The 20,301-nt window shown below is 40.1% G+C and overlaps 1 protein-coding gene across 1 annotated transcript in view; it reads right to left on the bottom strand.

The window, feature by feature from the left end:
• Positions 1-19,259, bottom strand: part of aff2 (AF4/FMR2 family, member 2) — a 195,372-nt gene extending 176,113 nt beyond the window's left edge. Inside the window, exon 1 of the mRNA XM_030738522.1 lies at positions 19,104-19,259. Coding sequence (XP_030594382.1) covers positions 19,104-19,156 — 53 coding nt within the window. The 5' untranslated portion in view covers positions 19,157-19,259. The remainder of the gene's footprint in view (positions 1-19,103) is intronic.
• Between the last annotated feature and the right edge of the window lie 1,042 nt (positions 19,260-20,301).

Consider the following 20,301-nt stretch of genomic DNA (forward strand, 5'->3'; position numbering starts at 1 on the left):
ACATTTCTATTGAGGGGGTACATGAGCATGTTTGGAAGTGTAGAAAAAAAAAAAATCAAGCACAACAAATGTTACATGCAGTCTGTTGTAAGACGTGCCCCAGTGTCAAATGTACAAAACAAATGAGATTTTTCTTTCTTTTCGAGCAGAGATGCAGCACCTTCAGAGCAGTTCCACTGAGGAGGAGATGTTACAGGGCAACACGGAAAGCAAATGCTAATGGCTATCACACAGGCACCCCATGAACCCAGCATGGGAGCCTGCCAAGGACTCCTAAACCACAGCTTGAAATCCACTAGGGTTTTACACACACACACACACACACACACACACAGTGCAGGCATACCAAGACACAACGCTAAAGCATGGGAAGCTCAGAGAGAGAACGAGATACACAAGCTCACACCTTCACACAGAAAATGGATCTCCGAGTCCTGCTGGCTTTCAGACAGACAAATCGTCTGTCTGCAGATAATGGAGCCTCAGAAGTGAGGATGAGGAGCCATCCTGAAATTCATATATTAAAAAAAGAGAACGAGAAAGACAGAAGAAGATATGTGTGAAGAAGAAAAAGTCAGAATGAAACAGGAGAGCGTAAAGAAGACATCTGGACAGAGTAATAGAGATAGGAGAGACTCAGACAGAGAGGGGGCATGTTAATTAGGGAGTAGGTTGATAACAAATGTATTAGCGGGCCTCTGAAGGAAGGCATACGGAGAGGCGAGGAGAGGAAGCGGGGTGAGAGAGATAGGAAAAGGTTAACAAAAAGAGGAAAGAGAGGGGAGACACCGAAGAGAAAGGCACAGAGAGACACGGGATAATTATGAATTAGTTGATAAAGAGGTAATAAATGTCCTGAAGGGGAGCAGGAGTGACAGAGGACACAGAGGCGCAATGAAGGAGAAAATGAAGACTGGGATCCGTTTGATAATAAACTTTGAGCACTGAATGAAAAGTTATTACCTCACTTATTTATTAGGTTTGATGGATAACACTTCCTGCTGGGAAATAAGTAGAGGAGCGCCCTTTGAAACGCTAAGATGGCTTTTTTTTTTTTTTTTGTTGCTAACACAGAAGCCACCTAGCATCACATCAAAATGGCTACAGTGCAGCAGAGCCCTTAGGGGAATGTTTTTCTCATTATTTTATTTGTCTTTCCTTACAGATATTTTGATATTGAACTAATATTGTTTGGACATCCATTTATTGAAAAATAGCTCCAAAATGAATGGTCGTGTTCATGAACGTCAAGTTTTTCTATAGTATGCTCATGGGAATATTTATGCTTCACACAGAGACATCATACCCAGACCTCTCACTCTTAAACACCAAATCTTATCCCACTGAACACACTGGCTAACGTGTTACTGATGTACACTCTCCAGGCTTAAATTGCCTACAATGGAAGTACAGAGGAACGAATTATATGCATTGTGAGAGTGCAGAGGCATGCACATATAAGCTCACCATGCAACGTATCATGAGACAGGGATAGAATTTACATCTAGATATCACTAGTCTGCACACATGGAGTAGGCATTGTGTGTCAGTCATCAGAAGATGGGTACACTAGTCATAAAGGGATGGACATGTCAGCAACAATGCTGTGGTGTTTAAATGATGCTCGGTTGGTACTGAGAGGCGTAAAGTGTGCCAAGAAAATATCCCCACAGCGTCACACCACCAGCAGCATCCAGAATCATTGATACCAGGCAGGGATGGATCACAACTCAGTTTTTATCATTCTAAGCAACTCTTCAGCTGCATTGGTCTTTGCCACACATAAACAATTTTAAATACAAAGTGCAATTTTTTGTGGGCACTTCCCAGAAGCTGTTAAGCAGCTGTTAAATATTATGCTGTATTAATTTAAGATATTTACTCAAAGAACTTAAATCTAAATATTAATATTTCTGTTCTTTCCCAAATCCCAAACCATTTAACTACTAATCCCGTTGGCGGTTCCCTTCTCTGGATAGCCCAAGGGACACCCAAACATACGCTCACAGTGAGCTGGTCTTTGGGGAGCGGAGTCCTCTCCTTCAGGGGAAATAAGAAAATGTCTTTATCTCAATGCTTGGTAGTCGTGATTTATTTAATGTAATGAACATAATGACACAAAAGGAATTATCATTGTGTAGTACAAGTTAATACATCGCCTTAACGTCCTCACTGCATAATGATACGGATTCTGGAAGCATCTGAGAAATTGTAGGGTTTGTTGCGAGTTTGTCTTTTTTCTTACTCATCTTTGGCATTTGCCAGGCATCACCTGTCAATCAAACAGTTTCTGCACAGCATTTTGCAGACTTCACCTGTCAATCAAAAAGTGCGAGTGGCATCTTTTTCTCCAGGTGTTCTCTTAGCGCGAGTTTTGTCCAGCCGTGCTGCTCACGCTAATTATTCCCCACTTTTTTTTTTTCCCCTCTTCTTCTTCAGGCTAAAATAATCGCAGACATCAAACATACCACTTCCTCGTCTCCGCAGGGGTTCCCCCTGAAAGAAGACATCGCCTGCATGACATTGCGTTTAAAGCAGTAAACAAAAAAGGTTTAACAAAGTGGCGACCAGCATAAAGCTGTGTGAACCAGTGAGAAAAAAATAGCAAAAGAGGTAGTTGTGTATGCTTAAGGCAATTTCAGAAAATTATCAATTTAACGCAACAGCGGTGCATGGCTGAACTAAATATACAGTCCGACCTGCATCCAAAATTAAAGCATTAAAATGGCACAGTGATAGATCTCATTATGAAACATCGGCTGTAGCAGTTCAGTGTCAGAAATACAGGCAGTGTGTCTTGATAAATGCATCATTAGGGGTGGTAGCAAATGTCTTCGGGGTTCTTGTGTTAACATTGCAGACCAATTACAATCAAATCAAACATGCAGGGACTGTCTTCCTGTGTTTCTCTGTCCCCCTTTTTTTATTTTTACTCTCTGTGTTTCTCTGGGCCTCCCTGCCTCTTTCTACTCGGTGTAAATAATGTAATTTGTCACAGACAGGCCTCCATGTAGGAGATGACCTTTCGAAACCTCACAGTAAATTGGCCCCGGCTAGCAAAGCTACGTCATTAGCCCTCTCCATCTCTGTCTTGCTCTCACTTCCTCTGTATCTCCCTGCTTTCAAATTCACTTTTATTACTTCTGTTTAATTTAAAATTCAGTGTTTAATCTACTGTCCTGTGAGGCTAACTAGCTCTCTCTGTCTGTCTCTCCTTCCCCGCTACGTCCCACAGTCACACACATAAAACCAAATCACAAAGGAACTGCCAGTGGGTCATTTTAAAGTCATATTAGGTCTCTCGTTTGTTTAATATACATTAAATGTATTATAAATTCATTCTTGCACCAGATCAGGCAAACTGCAAAAAAAAAAAAAAAAAAAAAGAAAGCTTTGGTCTGTATTGTGCACTGCACAGTTACAACTTCGCCTGTATTGTGTCCTGTATTATCAAATCGACAAATATATATCAGGATATAAGATGTACTGTCTAATCCTTTGACGTGCACTTTTTAAATGGCTGTAACTCTGTTACTGTTTGTGCTACAGAGAAAATTCCAACAGTTTTGGGAAGAAGAGAAAATGAGCGTTACAGAGATATTTGTTTGTCTGAACACAGACAGAAAAATCAGCTCCTCCTGGATTTCACCATGTGTGCGTGCCATTAGTGCAACTCCCCATTTTGGAATACAGAGAAAATTCAGATGGTTCCTGAAAGATGAAAATGATTTTTAAACTTCCACAGTCAAAATTACAGAATAAGTCCAGGTGGTCTGTACAATATTGGGTGTTTAAAGGGCTGAGAGAAAGCCTGCACAACCCTAGCTAAGCATCACGTCAACAGTTCTACTAAATTTAGTAACTGCATTACTGTTACAATTATGTTGTTATTTGCATTACAAAGGTTCTTCAGTTCTCTGCACACTGGGCAGGTGGAAAGAAAAAAAACATTTTTTTCCTGCACACTTGCGCCACAATCAGCTTTTAAAGCGTGGAGATATGCACATTACTTTGTATGCAGATTGTATACAAAACAATACATTTTGTTGTTAATATAAAAATAACCGATTATCATTATTTCAGCTGAAGCACGTGAAAGATATGTTAAATTATCCACTTACATGTTTGGAAAAATATCACACATAAATGCTAATGTACTAAGCTAACTAGCTAGCTTGGGATTACCAGCTAATAATCCCCAAACTAAAAGTCTTACCTGCTGCCTGCAGGACCTACATGTGGGTATCTCAGGACTTTCAGTCTTAGATAAAAATAAATTAAAATATCAGCCGGCTGTGTTTAAAGACGTGACTAACAATAAAAACAGCGTGTGCCTGCGTTTCGAGATTTTCCTCTCTGATGACACATTAATTACATCAGAAGAATCGATATTTGATATCTAATATCTAATTTTACGCTTAATGGTTCATTTAACTTTGCAAGTCTTCTCTTCAAAGCCATCAACAGCCCTCCGTTTTTTATTTAGGGAAAAGTAGCAGAGCTAGAACGAACTAGAATCAGCCAATTAAAACTGAGCGCCCACCCACACACTCCTGAGCTCAAACATGATAAAACACAGAGGGGATTTTTCTCTCTCTCTGCTTTCTGCCTAAATAAATAATAGGCCTACTCATTACAGGTGCAGAGCAGGCATGGGTTTACAGAAGTAGACCTGTGCCAGAAACATCACAACATTTTGCCATTTTCACCTTAATGATGTTGAACAAAATGAACCTGTTGAAACATTTAAGTTGAGAGGGCGAAAACACCCGACTAACGCACAGCCAGACGGGATTCCAGTGCGTCTGCGCAGACCTGGAAGTAAGTCGGCTTTCTGCCACCTTAAAATACTCGCACGGACAGACTTTTGGACAGACACAAAATAGGTATCAGCAGTATCACGAGTGCCAGCTACAGCAGAGAGCAGAGAACTACCAGAGCACTGGGTTCAAGGCAGACTGTGTGTACCTCCAAAGAAAGTGTGTGTGTGTGTGTGTGTGTGTGTGCGTGAGTGTGTGTGTGTGTGCGTGAGTGTGTGTTATCATTCCTCAGCACCATGCTCCTCTTGGCAGATGGCTCTGCCAACCCCGGGACCTGGGGGGTGTATTTGTGTGTGCATTGTCTTGGTATCTTGGGGGCACAAGGGCAGAAGCTACCTGGTGTTGGCTGCCAAGTCTCTTGCTCTCTGGTGCTCTCTCTTTTTCTAAAGCCTCCAAACACACACACACACACACACACACACACACACACACACTGATATGCTTTGCCCAGTCACGACTTTTATTGCATATGTGGTTGAATTTTGTTTTCAAGAAGGTACAACCATGTAAAACTGTGCCAAAAATACTGCAGATAGGGGTAGTAACATTTTGACTTTATGGATTATTAAAGGCATAATTCACCCCCAAATCAAATTTACATATTTTCCTCTGGCCTGTAATGTTTTTGTCCAACCAATAGCAGTGTGCAGCTAGCTAACATCTATTTCAACTGAGAGTGACACGATCAGTGGTTGTGTTATAAACTCTTCACTGACTCCCACACCTATAGAGGGATCTCTGTGTAAAGAAGTATATTGTGAGCAAATTTGCAAAATGAGGTTTGAAGAAATGACGCTGTCATTTCTGGTCGCACTGCCTCAGTGCTGGACTGACTGTGGAGGGACTCAGGTTAGTACACACAAAGAACCAGGTCAAAGGTAACGTGACTTCAGGCTAACAGGTGCATCTCGTGATCACATTTGGAAGAATCCAACACAAGAAGTGCAAATGGAGACTCTTTCAAAGCCACACCTCACAGCTCTGCTTTGAGATCCATCCATCCATCTACAAATTTCTCCAACACTGGGCTACTCCTGCAAAAACAATCTAGATGGATCTAAAAAAAATATCTAAATTTAACTTTGGGGTGAATCGTACCTTGAAGCTCATCATTTTAGTAATTAGAGCCTGAACACTCAAAGTGTGAAGGCCTTTTCTATCTGCTCTATTTAATATTATTATTATTCAGGCCAATGAATCATGTTTTTGAGGGCCTAAACATGCTCAAAAACTCATGAAAGGAAAGTGCCAGGCCTGGTGAAAATTTATGCATTTTATGAGTTTCACAAATGAGTGTAGAAAATGGCTCCATAGCGCCACCTATGAAAGTATTCCCAGCACATAGATTAAATTTGGTGTAACATCCCAAGACGTACAAAAAAGTCCATAGGAACCAAACCCAACAAGAAGTCCACTATTTTGATTTTATTCCATTTTACTTTTTCAAATTCGTCCTAGGGAAAGCTGCAAGTGTCCGTAGTGCCATGGCGAATTTCGATCATTTGCCACGGGACACGACATCGTCTATATGAAGCACAGATGGTCAAATCTGCTCCAGACAAGAGTTTGAGTCTGGAGACAACTATGTGCCAATATTAGGTCACATTCATAGCGCCACCTAGTGGCAACAGGAAATCAGCAGTAGGTTAACAATCATCATCCCAAGAGAACGAAATTTTCATTGGTGGGTCCACACGTTATATACAGCAGTATGACATGTAATTAGTGGGCATTCGCCAGCCCCACCTAGTGTGCAAGTAGGTGAATGATACAACACCTGAGTAGCCTCCTGGGCTTAGAAAATCCACGTGACCCCGCAGCATGGCTCAACCGCGGCACGCCAGAACGTACGTTATTATGACTCTGACCTTCAGATTAAATATGACTTTGTATGGTACTTTCTATATGTTGACAATACACACCACACTTGTAAGAATCATAGTTTTTGAGTTTTAAGGCTTTTTGTCAATTTTCAACCAATAAATCATCAAGTTTGACCTTAAAGACCTTGGTGGATGCAAGCCAGATTTTAATGGATTGTTAACAGGACCCCACTCTGCACACCTACAAAATTTTATCAGAATTAACTCAAAACTTTTTGAGCTATCGTGTTTACAGACAGAGTGACACGCATGCAAACGCTAACAAAAAACATAACCTCCTTGGTTGAGGTAATTGTTTCCTGCTATCATGACACATCATTCTGCTGCCTGAATTAGTGTTACAAAGCAAACACTATTTACTAATTCCAATAATTACTAATGAGAATTTCACAACAAATTAGAGAACGTTACTTCAAGCAAATACTTGATCAACTAATTAAACTAATTCTTAATTAGCTTTAACAACAAACTGGGGAATGTAATTTCAAGCAAGCTCTCCATTAACTAATCTGACCCAGTCCTAATTCACCTCTCCCAGCGAATAAATGAATATTATCTTTAGCAAATAGTGGGCTAATTAAATAAAGTCATTACTAAATAAATGGATACACTGTATGTTACCATGCACTTTATGTTGTGCTATGCCACAGTTTTCAGATATATGCAAAATTTCCAGATGGGTTTTGCTCTTCTGCTGTAAAGGTGATTCAAAAATTCCACCACAGCTTCCGTTATCTCTCCTCTGTGCATGGTCTGATAAAGAAACTAACACAAAACTCATCTTTCAAATGATATTAAAAAAAAAAAATGTGGCAATAAAAACACAGGTAAATATGAACATTAAGAGGTGGGAAACACTCTGAAGACAATGACTCTGCCAATAATAGAAGAGCAGCCACAGTACAACAGATCTGATCTCATGGGAGAGATCTGTTTCAGTTCTGAGCAGTTATGCTCAGCTTTATAGTCTAATTAACAGTTACGGGGCTTTTAGTATTGGCAATTGTGATTTTGGTGCAGTGTTAACAGGAAGCTGTGAAACTATCAGTTTATTTCATAAGATTCTTCACCTACGTGTTAACACTGTTTTTTTCAATAAAGATACTGCAGCTCAGAGAGATATATCTCAATGTAAGTACTTCGGCGGCACTCGTGAGTGACTTTTTACCGCAACGCATCGAGCCACTCACTGCCTTTTGGGTCTTACCGTCTGAGGCTTGTTGTGGTAATTTGTTGAGTGAACTCTCTTTATTTATGATAACTGATTTAAAAAGCCTTTAAAAATCCTCAACTGCACAGTCATCGAAATTATTTAATGATTAGATACAATCAAAAAAAAAAAAAGGTTGACTTTTGGGATTCATACTGTTTGTGCATTTTACTAAGCATGGTATCCTTTGGCCTAATTATCCGTGGCATCATACAAAATAGAGGCCAATAGTCTGCTTACACTGATAAAGATAAATGTTCTACTGAGGATTTTTATATCCCATCCAGATGGTTACTCTTAATTTTCTTATAAGACACTAAAGAAAGTGAGCAGATGGTTTAGCTCTTTATATGGAGCATGTGCAAACCTTAAAATGTCTTTGCTCCAGCCTCAACTGAGCCTCAGTTTACCTGCTAGTAAAGTTCCAACAGCTGACCTCTGTCTTTATACCAGTTCTGCAATGTGATAATGTAATTGGATTAAAGGCTCCATCAAATTAATAACAATTCTTAAGAATCTTGCATTAACTACTTTAATGAATGACGGCACTTGTACTCTAGATCGGTTCTTTTTTTCAAGGCTGTGAGATCTTTGAAGAGTAAAATAGAGTGGAAACTGTCAGCAGTGCAATGTACAATATCTGTTTATAGTTAGCAATGTGGTGCACTAAATCCTAAAAAAGCTAAGAAAATATTTCAAGTAGATTTGGAGATTCTGATTATTACTTCCTTGTTAAAATGTATATACAGCCACAAAGACACATCTGTATAATATTACATCAAAGTCTGCAGTGGATCACTGACAATTCCTCACAATTTACTCTTTGCTTCAGAAATGAAGTAAGACTTCTGGAATACATCAAATCCACACGAATCAGGCAAGACATTGTTTCCAAATGTGGAAACAATGTCTTAAAGCTGCTCTAATCAAACCTATTTGATCAGCAGTGCATTTTAATGACTCTGTGTATAGTGAAAATGTCAATTGTTTCCATGAGACCCACAAAGAAGTATCATTGCTGCAGCTCTATGGAGCATTAGAGTGTTTTTTACTTTTTTGGTTCGCTCGCTGCAACCATGATGCTTCTATGGCACCATTCAGTGGGTGGAGACCAAAAACAGAGTTAAAAGATACTAGACTGTAAGATACTGTTTTAGGCTTCAATGTGTATTTTTGACTATTTTCTAAAGGTTTCAGAATTTCAAGGAGACAACTAGCGATGCACTTCATCAGCTATATCTAATAAATATAAGCCCACACACACACAAAAAAACAGCATTTGTACCAGGCTCTCAATTTTAAATGTTTAATTCTGCTGTAAAGCTGGGACATTACTGGAGAACATTTTCTGGCAAATAAGTACTTTCACTTTTAATACTTCATGTGCAATTTACTAGCAATACAGTTTTATGTACATTATGTGTGTTTAAGGTGTTTTCATAGTGTGGTATTGCTACTTACTGTATACTAAAGAAACAGCTGTTAGTGAGTACAAATCTATCTGATAACCCATAGCCCAATCATTGTTAACATGTACATGTATAATGTATAAAAACAAACAATTCTTAGAAATTAATGCCTTTAATTAAAGCAAAAACATGTCTACAAAGTCATGTTTAGCAATGGATAAATTATGAAGTACATTACTACAAACAAGTTATGTTGATGTTGTGTTTAATGAACAAAAATAAATAAACTTCAGACTTTGTACAGTTTTTTATCTCCAATGTTTTTTTGTAATAATTTATACTGAATAATATAAATAATTAAGTAAATGTGATGAACCGTCTCTTAATGTAAGGAAAATTTTCTTTTCTTAATTTTATATATTTGTGTTTTGCCAAATCTTTGGATTTTGAACTGTAAGTTACGGTTGTGGGTTTGATGTGTATTTACTAGTTTTAAAGATTATTAATGAAATCAATGCAAAAAAATATTTGCAGCTTTACTTACGATTTATAACTGGATTTTTGTGTCTTCATAAAAGTGAGCAAAATTGGTAAAACATTTTCCAAAAAGCACAGTTGCCTTTTATAACCTTGAGATGCTTTTTCTTCATCTCTGTTTTTATTATCTTAGATTTTATGTGTTATTCTTGGCTTGCATAGATGTATTTCTCTTGTGTGAGCTTTGACTTAAAACACACAATAAAACTAAAAAGCAAAATGGATGCGTTGGTTTTTTTTTTTTCTTCTTTGTTTGTTTGTTTTTTTCAGCACCACAGACAGTCACTGTTTCCTCCCAGATGGAGTCCAGGTGATCTGGCTAGTTTTACCAGCTTCTTCACACCTGCTGACAGAGCTGGTGTTTTACAGCCCTGTGGGATAACTGTACTGCCAGTATGGGATAAAATGGATTTTTTTCCAGATAGAAGACTTCCTTCAGTGTTATCTGCTGTCAGGTTTGAAGCATTTGTTTGTGAATTCTTGGCAGTTTGGGAAGAGACACAGCTTTCTTTCGCAGCCTCTGAGTTGCTGATGATGTGGGTGTTAAGTATCATCAAGTGGAGCTGGTTTGGCAAGCCGAGGCCGATCACACAGCGAGGATGGAAATTTCTGTGTGTGATGAATGATTTTGCGCTTATTGAGCTTGCACGTGTGACTGAGCTGACTGAGAGCTTGGGAGGATTGACGGGCAGATTGAATACCAGACTGTGAGAATGAACATCAAATGCATTGACTCTGTCACCTCTTTTCCCCACAGATTCAATCACCCTTACTTGTGTGTTTTCAAGAGCTGGACCTGAATATTCAGTTTTTTGGATATTTGATGGCTTGGTAGATATTTGATCATCTACTGTGGGAATTTTTTTTTAATCTTATTCTTTTGGAATATAGTCTTCCTGACTGATCATCACACTTCACAAATCTAGCACCTTTATGGACAAACAGTTACTACTCCTCTACTGCCACACATGCACAAGGATTTACTCACAGCATCCTTGGCCAAGATATTGAACCCCCAAATTCCTCAGTTTGTGGTAACAAACAAATAGAATAAAATAGAATTTCTATCATCACTGTTATATGGATCAATCTGGATCTTACTGGGCAAGCAGGGTGAGCAGTGCTTGTCCAGTGAGATCTAAAAAGAGATATGAATTTAAACCTACCAAAGTGAAAGTTTCCTTGCATAGTGCCATCACCTTAGAAGCAGGCTTAAGCATTAGCCAATTAAATCTGTACCGACTGTCAATTTCATGGGCGTGCCTGCGTCCTGTTAACAAAGGTAGAACTTAGCAAGCCGGGAGGCCCACAGTTTTTTCTGTTTGTTTGGGCATGCACATTGTAGCCCATTATACAAGCTGCTGTTAACTGCTGTAACTCCTTTAGCGTGTTAGTAAGGGAAGGCTTGATGATGGAGAGACATCAACTCCTGCATAATAAAACATACAGTTGAACAGGCACAGAGTACAAGAGCATTTTCAGATTAGCATCTCTCTGAGAAATCACTTGGTTGACTTAATGTACTAAGTTTAACCAGTTGTTTTGCTAATACACCACCTTAATGTTTCATTAATATTTTTAATCCCCCTGTAGATATTGACAGTTAACAATGTCACACATTACTGAAGCCTTTTAATTCTGCTGTGATATTTTATTAATATACAGTATTGAATATGTTTTTTAATCAACTTATAGGCAAGTTTTTCTGAGCTCATCAACAGCTGTTTTTTAAATATATGGTGCCCCCACAGAACAGCCACTACAGACATATGATACATTACTGAAGATTAAACAGAATATAATGTATTTAAAATGACCTCATCTATATAATACTGATGGGGAACATTTTCTAATGAATGAGCACTTTTACTTTTAATATTTTATGTACAATTTGTGAATAATACAGTTTTATGGGCAGTGAGGGGGTTTCATAGTGTGGTATTGCTGCTTTTGCTAAAGGAATGGTTGTAAAATAATTCCTCCAGCACTCATCATTGTCAGCTAATGGTAAATATTTTGGTGGTAACTATAAAAGTAATATATGACAATTCTCCAGCCAGGAGGGAGCACAGAAATGTGAAGACATCCATGCAGAGTGCAGCAAGATGCACGAGGTTGTCAGCAATTTCTTTTTGCCTTTCTGTAAAAGTCACCGCAGGCCACTGACATATAGCAATACTCATTTTTTAGTCAATGCAGATATACCTGATAACACACGTCTAAGCCTTGATACAACTGAAAATGGAGATGCATAAAAAAATTCACCCCTGCAGAATTATTATGAACAGAGAAGTTATCTGTAAAGTTCAAAACCATCATTTGTAGCAGGTTATAAACATGTCTGATGGACATGGACTGACTTGCTTTTGGAGGCCACCTCAAGTGGCTTCATTTTACAGGCTTGTGGGGTTTCTAACTTTAAATGTAATTATTACATTAATTAATGCAAAGGACACATTCCTTCCCCAGCTGAAGATTCAAATATTTGGTCTTGATTACAACCATAGCGCCACTGTAAAAACAGAAAAATGGTATTTGGGACAGCTATGGTGTATTCCCCCTGAGTGGTCTGAAAATAGCACTTTGATTGCACCTTTGAACATTGTAATCCTTTTTTTTTTCTCCTAACATGGCAGCATTTAAATAACAATAATAAAAACGAATAATAATCGGTGTTTCTTCCCGCAGATGTGAACTTTTAGGCTCCAAAACACGCAGCTGGAAACTTATCATTCCATGCTGAGGATATGTGTAATCAATTCTCTAATTAACTACTTAAATGGTTCAACCAATCACCATCAGCGTCAATTAACATTCAAAGTGATCTCCCCCAGATTCCACTGCCATGATTAGCCAGCTACATGATGGGCAATTACAGTGAGGAGTACGCAATGTTCAATGCAAGCATATTACAATCATACAAAAGCCTTCAGATCTCCGAGCGAGAGAATGAAACAAGAGGCAAGATGGGAGGAGGAGGAGGGAGAAAGAGCAACAAAGAGGAGAAGAGATGAAAGGGTATTTCTTCAGGAGGAGGAGGAGGAGACCTACAGTGTTCGTTCAGATTTAACAAAGGCGTGGGGAGCTTCAAGATTGTTTTCTCTTTCTCGTCTTTTTTTTTTTTCCTTAAAGGGAAAATCTACTGTCAAACACCAGCCACACATCAATGGCGAGTGACAGACTTTTAACTCCAATCTGAGTGATTTTCATGGTTTCTATTGAAGGTGTGTGTCGTCTTTTATGCCTGTAAAATCCATTGTAAAATTTCAGGAGAAAGATCCATTTGAAAATAACTCTCCATTCTTCTTTTCATCTTCCAGTGGTGGTGTTATCCTTGTTATAATCTTGGACAGCTGAGTCCATTTGAACATTTATTAGCACTGAGTCCCCGGCAACATCAAAAGTAGCCTTTAGAGCTGTTGGTAAAAGACAATGGTTAAGAGAAGAAATTGGACAGGAAAAGCACAAAATTGGGCTGAATATGCTCCATTCTCAACCAAAATATATTTCATTTGTTTGCTCTGGGCCACATATGAAAAGTTGAATTAATTTTACTGTTTGTATTTGGTTAATTTAAGATGGTTTATATGTTTAAAGTGAGGAAAGCGTGGTGTTTGACCATGTCTAAAGGCAAATGCTCAAATGGCCACTGAAATGGTGCTGCTGTGCTCCCCTCCTCTGGCTAAATTGTATCTATTCCACAATCTTTCTTAAGCAAAATTAACTTAACCCATCTGAGGTCTAAGTCATTGGTGATGACCCCACTCCAACCCTAACCCTTCTAACTGACCTGGATCAAAACCTAGTCACATTTTCCAAAATGTTGGCTATCTCCCAAATACAGGACCTTAGACCTCAGAAAGTTAAAGTCTTCTACGGTTTGCCACCTGTTTGCTCATTTATAACTAATATAAGGGTGCTTGGGGGATTGTCAGTCTAAAAAGAAAAAAAAAATGGAGATGGGATATAGATCTCAGTTGCTGTTAGACAATCTGACATGCACTTTGTATGTGGTTTACTGAACCACCGTCAGGTTTGTGCTGTTGTGTTACCAGGAAGCTGCCACAGAGATTTGATTAAGTCTTTTAAACTCAATTTTGAATCATTGTGCCTTCCAAAATAACCCATTTGAACACTTCAGGTTTATTTCATGTGTCGTGCCTACTCATTTATTTATTTATTTTGAAGTGGCAAAAACATGGAGTCAGAATAAGGTTCGGCTTTAGGTCATTGTTCACGCCACAAAAAGAAAAGGTGCTGCAGTAAGACTTTTTCATGATATCAGGATGGATGATGCACTTCTATTGATGGGATAACATCGCTTGTTGCACTTATGATTAAACTAATTCATATGAATATTTTCTGAGCAGTTACCATTCTGTTGGCTATGATAGCTGTTAGGTGGGGGGTGATTGGAAAAATGGGGCAATTCTTGTCATATTTTTGCAGTTTTACTAATCACACTCGGTACTGGTAAAGGGCAATGACTGAACGGCGTCATGAGGAGTGCTTCCTTCCTTCCTGTTGTGTTGAGATTCTTATCAGTAAGACTAGTGAGTGTAATGAGGCAAAGACCTGATGTATGGCTGATGCTGAGTACTGTAGGAAAGGAGGACTATAGTAAGACTTTAGCAGGCGATAGGAGGCTAGTATAGCTTGTGCCATTCCCATCTTTTTTTTAATGTAGAGACTCCGAGGCGTCATGACTGCACACACACACACATTGCTGAATATATTGACAGTTGGCAGTTGTTTTGCTGACCACTGTCAGATTGGAACATTTGAATATATCACCCAGCCCTACAGTGAGAAACAGGAAATTAACTCCAGCTGACCAACACTGCAAATGAAATATACAGTTGACAAAACCTGGTACTTCAATACTACTTCTCATACATTAAAATCATCACTCACACTGTGGACCCCAATGCTCCATTTTTCGTCTTCTACAAACATAAAAGATTAGGATCACGTCTGACACGTTAATATAATTTTCTGCAGAATAAAGCATTTTTCTTCCAGCTTCATGCGACTCCCTCAAGGGCGCTTGGATGAGTCCAGACCCCTAGGGTGGCACCTGCTGGCTGTAATACACCCACAGACAGCTACAGCTACATAAACAGAGCTTGCGTGATGTTTGCAGAGCAAGACTATTTAAGTCTATATGAAGGAGAACCTTCTAGTTTAAATTCCCCGACTGACACGCTTTTACATCATCGGATTTCACCGTATCCCCATCAGTCTAACATCAGCTCCTTTTACTGTTCTGCCTTTTTTTTAAATTTCATGTATTTTCTTCATATTCTTTTCTGGCCTAAAAGCCTGTTTCAGTGTGAGCCCAATTTCCCATCAGGACCACCTGACAGCTCTGGCGTGATGGAGTGGTGGCAGGGGGAGGGTTACATGTGTAGACACCCCGAGCTTGTTGTTGTAGCCCTGAGCAGCTCCACTCCAGCAGCGGGGGGTTAAGTACCTTGCTCCAGGGCCCTTCCACGGTGGCTGCTGAGGGACAGCAGTGTGTGTCACTTTCCCCGCTCAGACTCTCCCTGCTGGAATACGCATTCAAAACAGCAGCGTGGTTGCCAAGTTATTGTGCTCCCTCTGTAATACATAGTTAAACTGGAAAGGCTGACTGTTATATAGACCTTCCTTCCCACAGTCCCCCTGACGTCTTTAGCACTATGTGAAAAAGAAACATGCAGGATGTAGTCAGACAGTTAATAATGTTTTAATATCAGTTGATATTTTTTATTATTTTTTATATGACATTCATCCATGAAGACATGAATGAAGCATGTAAACATTTCTGTCTGTATTGTGTCTGATCATGCACACGACTCTGTATCAGACTGCTGGATCAGAAAGTGCGGCACTTACAAAAATTCCAGGGTTGGTGATAAATGGCTGATTGAAAGGTGAAATTAACTACTTTGAATAAAAATCGCCACACAAATGCAGCTGGGGCTGTGGCCTCGACAGGAAGCTGCCCACCAGTACAACCTGAGCCTGACAAAGTATTCTGAAATATTCAAATTACCCCTCCATTACTTTCCACATACCCAATTTTTTGCACAAATGAGTGCTAGAATAAATTCCAAAGCATGCTGAGAAACCGAATTATGTTTAACTTCTTGCAGATTCCAGCCTCTCCATCATCTTTTAAACCCCCGAGCTTCTTTTGGGCCTCCATAGTGTTAAAAGCCTTAAAAAGCACTTCTCCCCATGTGGCTCTTTGTTCTTATGTCCTCTGCTGCATAGAAAATGACTTTACTGAGGACTGCAGGAGGACTAGAATCCAGAAGAATGGCTTTCATTATAGATGATAGTACCACTGATACTGATTAATACTTAAGTCTATAAGAGGTAAATACAGATTTAAGAGTTTTATAAGGAGGCAGCGTGGTGGTGCAGCGATTGGCCCTGTCACCTCACATAGAATTACACTGTATTTATGGAGTTGTGAGGCAGGGGTGAGCATCTACATGCATGTGTGTGAGCGTGAACATGCAAAATAAGGCACATCCATGCTTTCTAATTAATAATGCCACAAATAAGTTCCTCATTCCATGAAGGGATTTCAGTTCTAGCGTCTTGGACTTCAGCTGGCGATGGTAGTCCTTGTGCAGGCCTGCGGCCTTGATGAGCCCAGCAAGATCCCAGTTAAGATCTGGTGACCCTCCAGTTCAGAGTGGATCTCTAGAGCAGAACAATGAAGTGGAACGGGACCCCATCCGATCGTAGGACGAGAGACTCAAAAAAGCTGAATCACATCGAGGACTGCCACAACAGCAACCACCCCGTCCCGCTCGTATAGAAACACCATCCTCTGAGAACTGGATTTTCAAAATAAGAGCAAGCAGACTGTCCAGCAGTAAATCAACTGTTTTGGACGGATGAAAAAATAAAAATAAAAATAAATCACAAAATATACATGGTCAGTCTGCCCAAGTAAAGACCACATGTGTGCAAGAAGGTTCTGGGTTCAAACCCCCTGGTGGCCTGTTCTGCGTGTTCCCTCTATGCCTATGCAGATTTTTTTTTTCCAGGTGCTCTGGTTTCCACCAACACTGAAATCTAGGTTAGGTTAACTGGAGATTCTAAATTACAGTTGTGCTTAGGTTCTCTTTATGCTAACCCTGTGATGGATGGGTGACCTGTCCCTGATTTACACCTTTTCTTGCTCTTTGACAGCTGTGTGAGAGGACCCAGATGGATACCCCTTCAAGAAAATGGATGGATGGAGTTTTTAAAGCTCAGCTGAGATAGAGTTAATGGCATCCATAAACCTTCTGACAAGGTCCCCTTTTTTTATTGGCAAACTATAAAATTTGCTAAATGTATCCTGACATGAACTTGCTGTATACAGCGTTTCCTCTGATGCACAGGATAAGTTCATCAGAGTTAGCAGCCTCAGAAACTGCAAGTTAACAGCACCCCAGATAAGAGCCCACCTAAATACTTCACAGAGTTGAAGTAGCACACAGATCTCAACATCAACTGTTCACAGAAGACTGCGTGAACCTGGACTTGATGGTCGAATTGCTGCAAAGAAGCCACTTCTAAGGAAGAACAACAAGAGGAAGAGAATGGCCTAGGCCAAGGAACACAAAGAATGGACATTAGATCAGTGGAAATCTGTCCTTTGGTTTGATGAGTCCAAATTTGAGACTTTTGGTTCCAAATGCCATGTCTTTGTAAGACGCAGAAAAGGTGAGCGGATGGTTCCTACATGTGTAGTTCCCACAGTGAAGCATGGAGGAGGAAGTGTGATGTATGGGGGTGCTTTGCTGGTGACACTGTTGGCGATTTATTCAAAATCAAAGGCGAACTTAACCAGCATGGCTACCACAGTATTCTGCAGCGACATGCCATCACCATCTGGTTTGTGCTTAGTGGGACCATCATTTGTTTTCCAACAGGACGATGACCCCAAACACTCCTCCAAGCTATGTGAGGGCTATTTGACCAAGAAAGAGGGTGATGGAGCATCAGGTGACCTGGCCTCCACAATCACCTGATCCAAACCCAACTGAGATGGTTTGGGATGAGTTGGACCTCAGAGTGAAGGCAAAGCATCCAACAAGTGCTCAGCACCTCTGGGAACTCCTTAAAGACTGTTGGAAAACCATTTCAGGAGATTTCCTCATGAAGCTGAGTGAGAGAATGCTGAGAGTGTGCAAAGCTGTAATCAAAGCAAAAGGTGCCGACTTTGAAGAATCTAAAATTTAAAACATATTTTGGTTCGTTTAACACTTTTAATTTTACTACATGATTCCTTATGTGTTCCTTCATAGTCTGGATGACAGTATTAATTTAAAATGTAGGAAAATAAAATAAAAACATTAAATGAGAAGGTGTCCAAACTTTTGACCGGTACTGTAGATCAGCTGATCATGGGACATACTGATTTGACTGATGTTATTTTGCAGTGAGAGTGGATGGAACCAAACCCAATGAACTGTTCATCCTGTCTGTCAACTAATGACTAATCACTTCAGCTCTGAATCAACAAACAAACAAACGCACTCTAAGACAAAATAGAAAAGACTGAGTTCAGACCTCTCAGCACTGTCAGCATTACTGGATTTAAAGATGGAGCTCATCTACTTTAAGCATTTACTGTAATAACGACTTAGCAGCGATGCTCAATCAACACACCGAGCTGCCACTGAACTCTCACAAATCTGAACTTCCCTCGGTCGCTACGCCTCCATGAATGCGAGAGTGCACCTTTACACCTGTGCAGCACCAGGTGAGCCGAACTGAAATCTCACCAGGATGTGCGATTCTTTAAGGACCGAAATGTAACAGACACTAAACTGCCCAAACTTGTGAGGAGGCGGTTCATTCACACGTATCTGATTCCTGCGCTCTGGCGCACTCCCCGCTGTCCGCGCTCACCTTTACACCAAACAGTGTTTTTTTAATACCACAATGAAACAGTAAAAACCCGGCGTTGCGCTGCCTGCCTGTAGTGTGTGTGTGTGTGTGTGTGTGTAGGCTGCGTGTGCATGCCTCCCGGTTCATCTCCAGCAACAACGGCAGCTTTACGGTGACAAAGAAAGACGGTTTGCACGATTTCTCCGGGACTCAGTTTGGCTGCATCTCCAGAAAAAAAAAAAATACAATAACCTTTATTTATAAATCCCAAGAAGCATGTCCAGTCATTCCTCCACAATAAACACACATGCATTTAAACACACACACACACACAAGAATATAAAGCAGCGCGCACAGGACTTACCATGGTTGTTCAAGCTCCCAGTCTCTGAAAAAGTCGAATTCAAAGAAATCCATTGCCGCTCGGGCTGGTGGTGTTGGTGGTGGTGTTGGTGGTTAAAATCCAAAGCTGGTGCTACGTGGTTCTACATAGGCTACTGACACTGAGTGTGTGTGTGTGTGTGTGTGTGAGAGAGAGAGAGAGAGAGGGAGAGTAGACACAAGCTGCTGCCGCTGCCAGGAAGCTGCTACGTGGTCGAGGCAAGCTGACAGCCAGGCAAAGGTGGAGGGAGGGAGCGCGCACAGACACACACACACACACACACACACACACACACACACGCATGCTGAGGAAGACAAGTCACTGCAAAAATGTTCTTCATAACAAGCAGAGCTGTTTATATTCCACATTTGACCAAAATAAACGTGGGAACCAGTGACTTGACAGCAGCTGGAATGGTTTAAATGTCATGTAATTGTGCGAGGTGGCGACATGTGATCTTTTTAATCTTCATCTGGCAGGAAACCACACATGACACACCTCAGATCAGAAGATGTCCTGACACTTAGAAACTTGAGAATCTCCCTTCAAACACGACACATAAGATTTCTTTGAGTGTATCTTCGCACTCCTTGAAATGGAAAATTGCATTTGACTTTTCTCTGCTGTCAGGAGTCTTTGTGCAGATGGCCGTGCATAAACACACTGTGCACCATGAAGGGCTATAACCAGGATTTTAGAAATATTAGTGTTGTTAGCTAAGATCTGTGCATATTAATGCATTTAACTTAATTCACTTACATGTTCTGTAGATCTCAGTAAGCTACTTAGATCTAATAGTCTAGGATATCTTGAAGTTAATTAAAACTACTGAAACAGGCTCTCACAATGGACCTCACATAATTTGTGCTTTTATGTTGAGTGTAAAATTCCTGTAAGCTGGTTCCAAATTCCCCAGCTATACTGAGGACTTAACCTAATGACCTTATGACCTCTGTGTGAAAAAACAACAAATTCTTACAAACTGTGGTCCTGCCCAAGACCTCTTTCCCAAAGACTCAAGAAGGATTTTAGCAGAAGTCCTCATGAGTGATGCCAAGAAACCCGAAGCCTATGTTTTGGAGGAAAGCAAAAAGGACCGGTTTTTGATGCACGTCTGTTAGAATGGGTTTTTGTTCTCGGTCTTCTGGTTCCCCGTTTGTCAGAAACTTTAAATGACATA

The sequence above is a fragment of the Archocentrus centrarchus genome, chromosome 10, assembly GCF_007364275.1.
Source record: "Archocentrus centrarchus isolate MPI-CPG fArcCen1 chromosome 10, fArcCen1, whole genome shotgun sequence".
In the NCBI taxonomy this organism is placed as follows: Eukaryota; Metazoa; Chordata; class Actinopteri; order Cichliformes; family Cichlidae; genus Archocentrus; species Archocentrus centrarchus.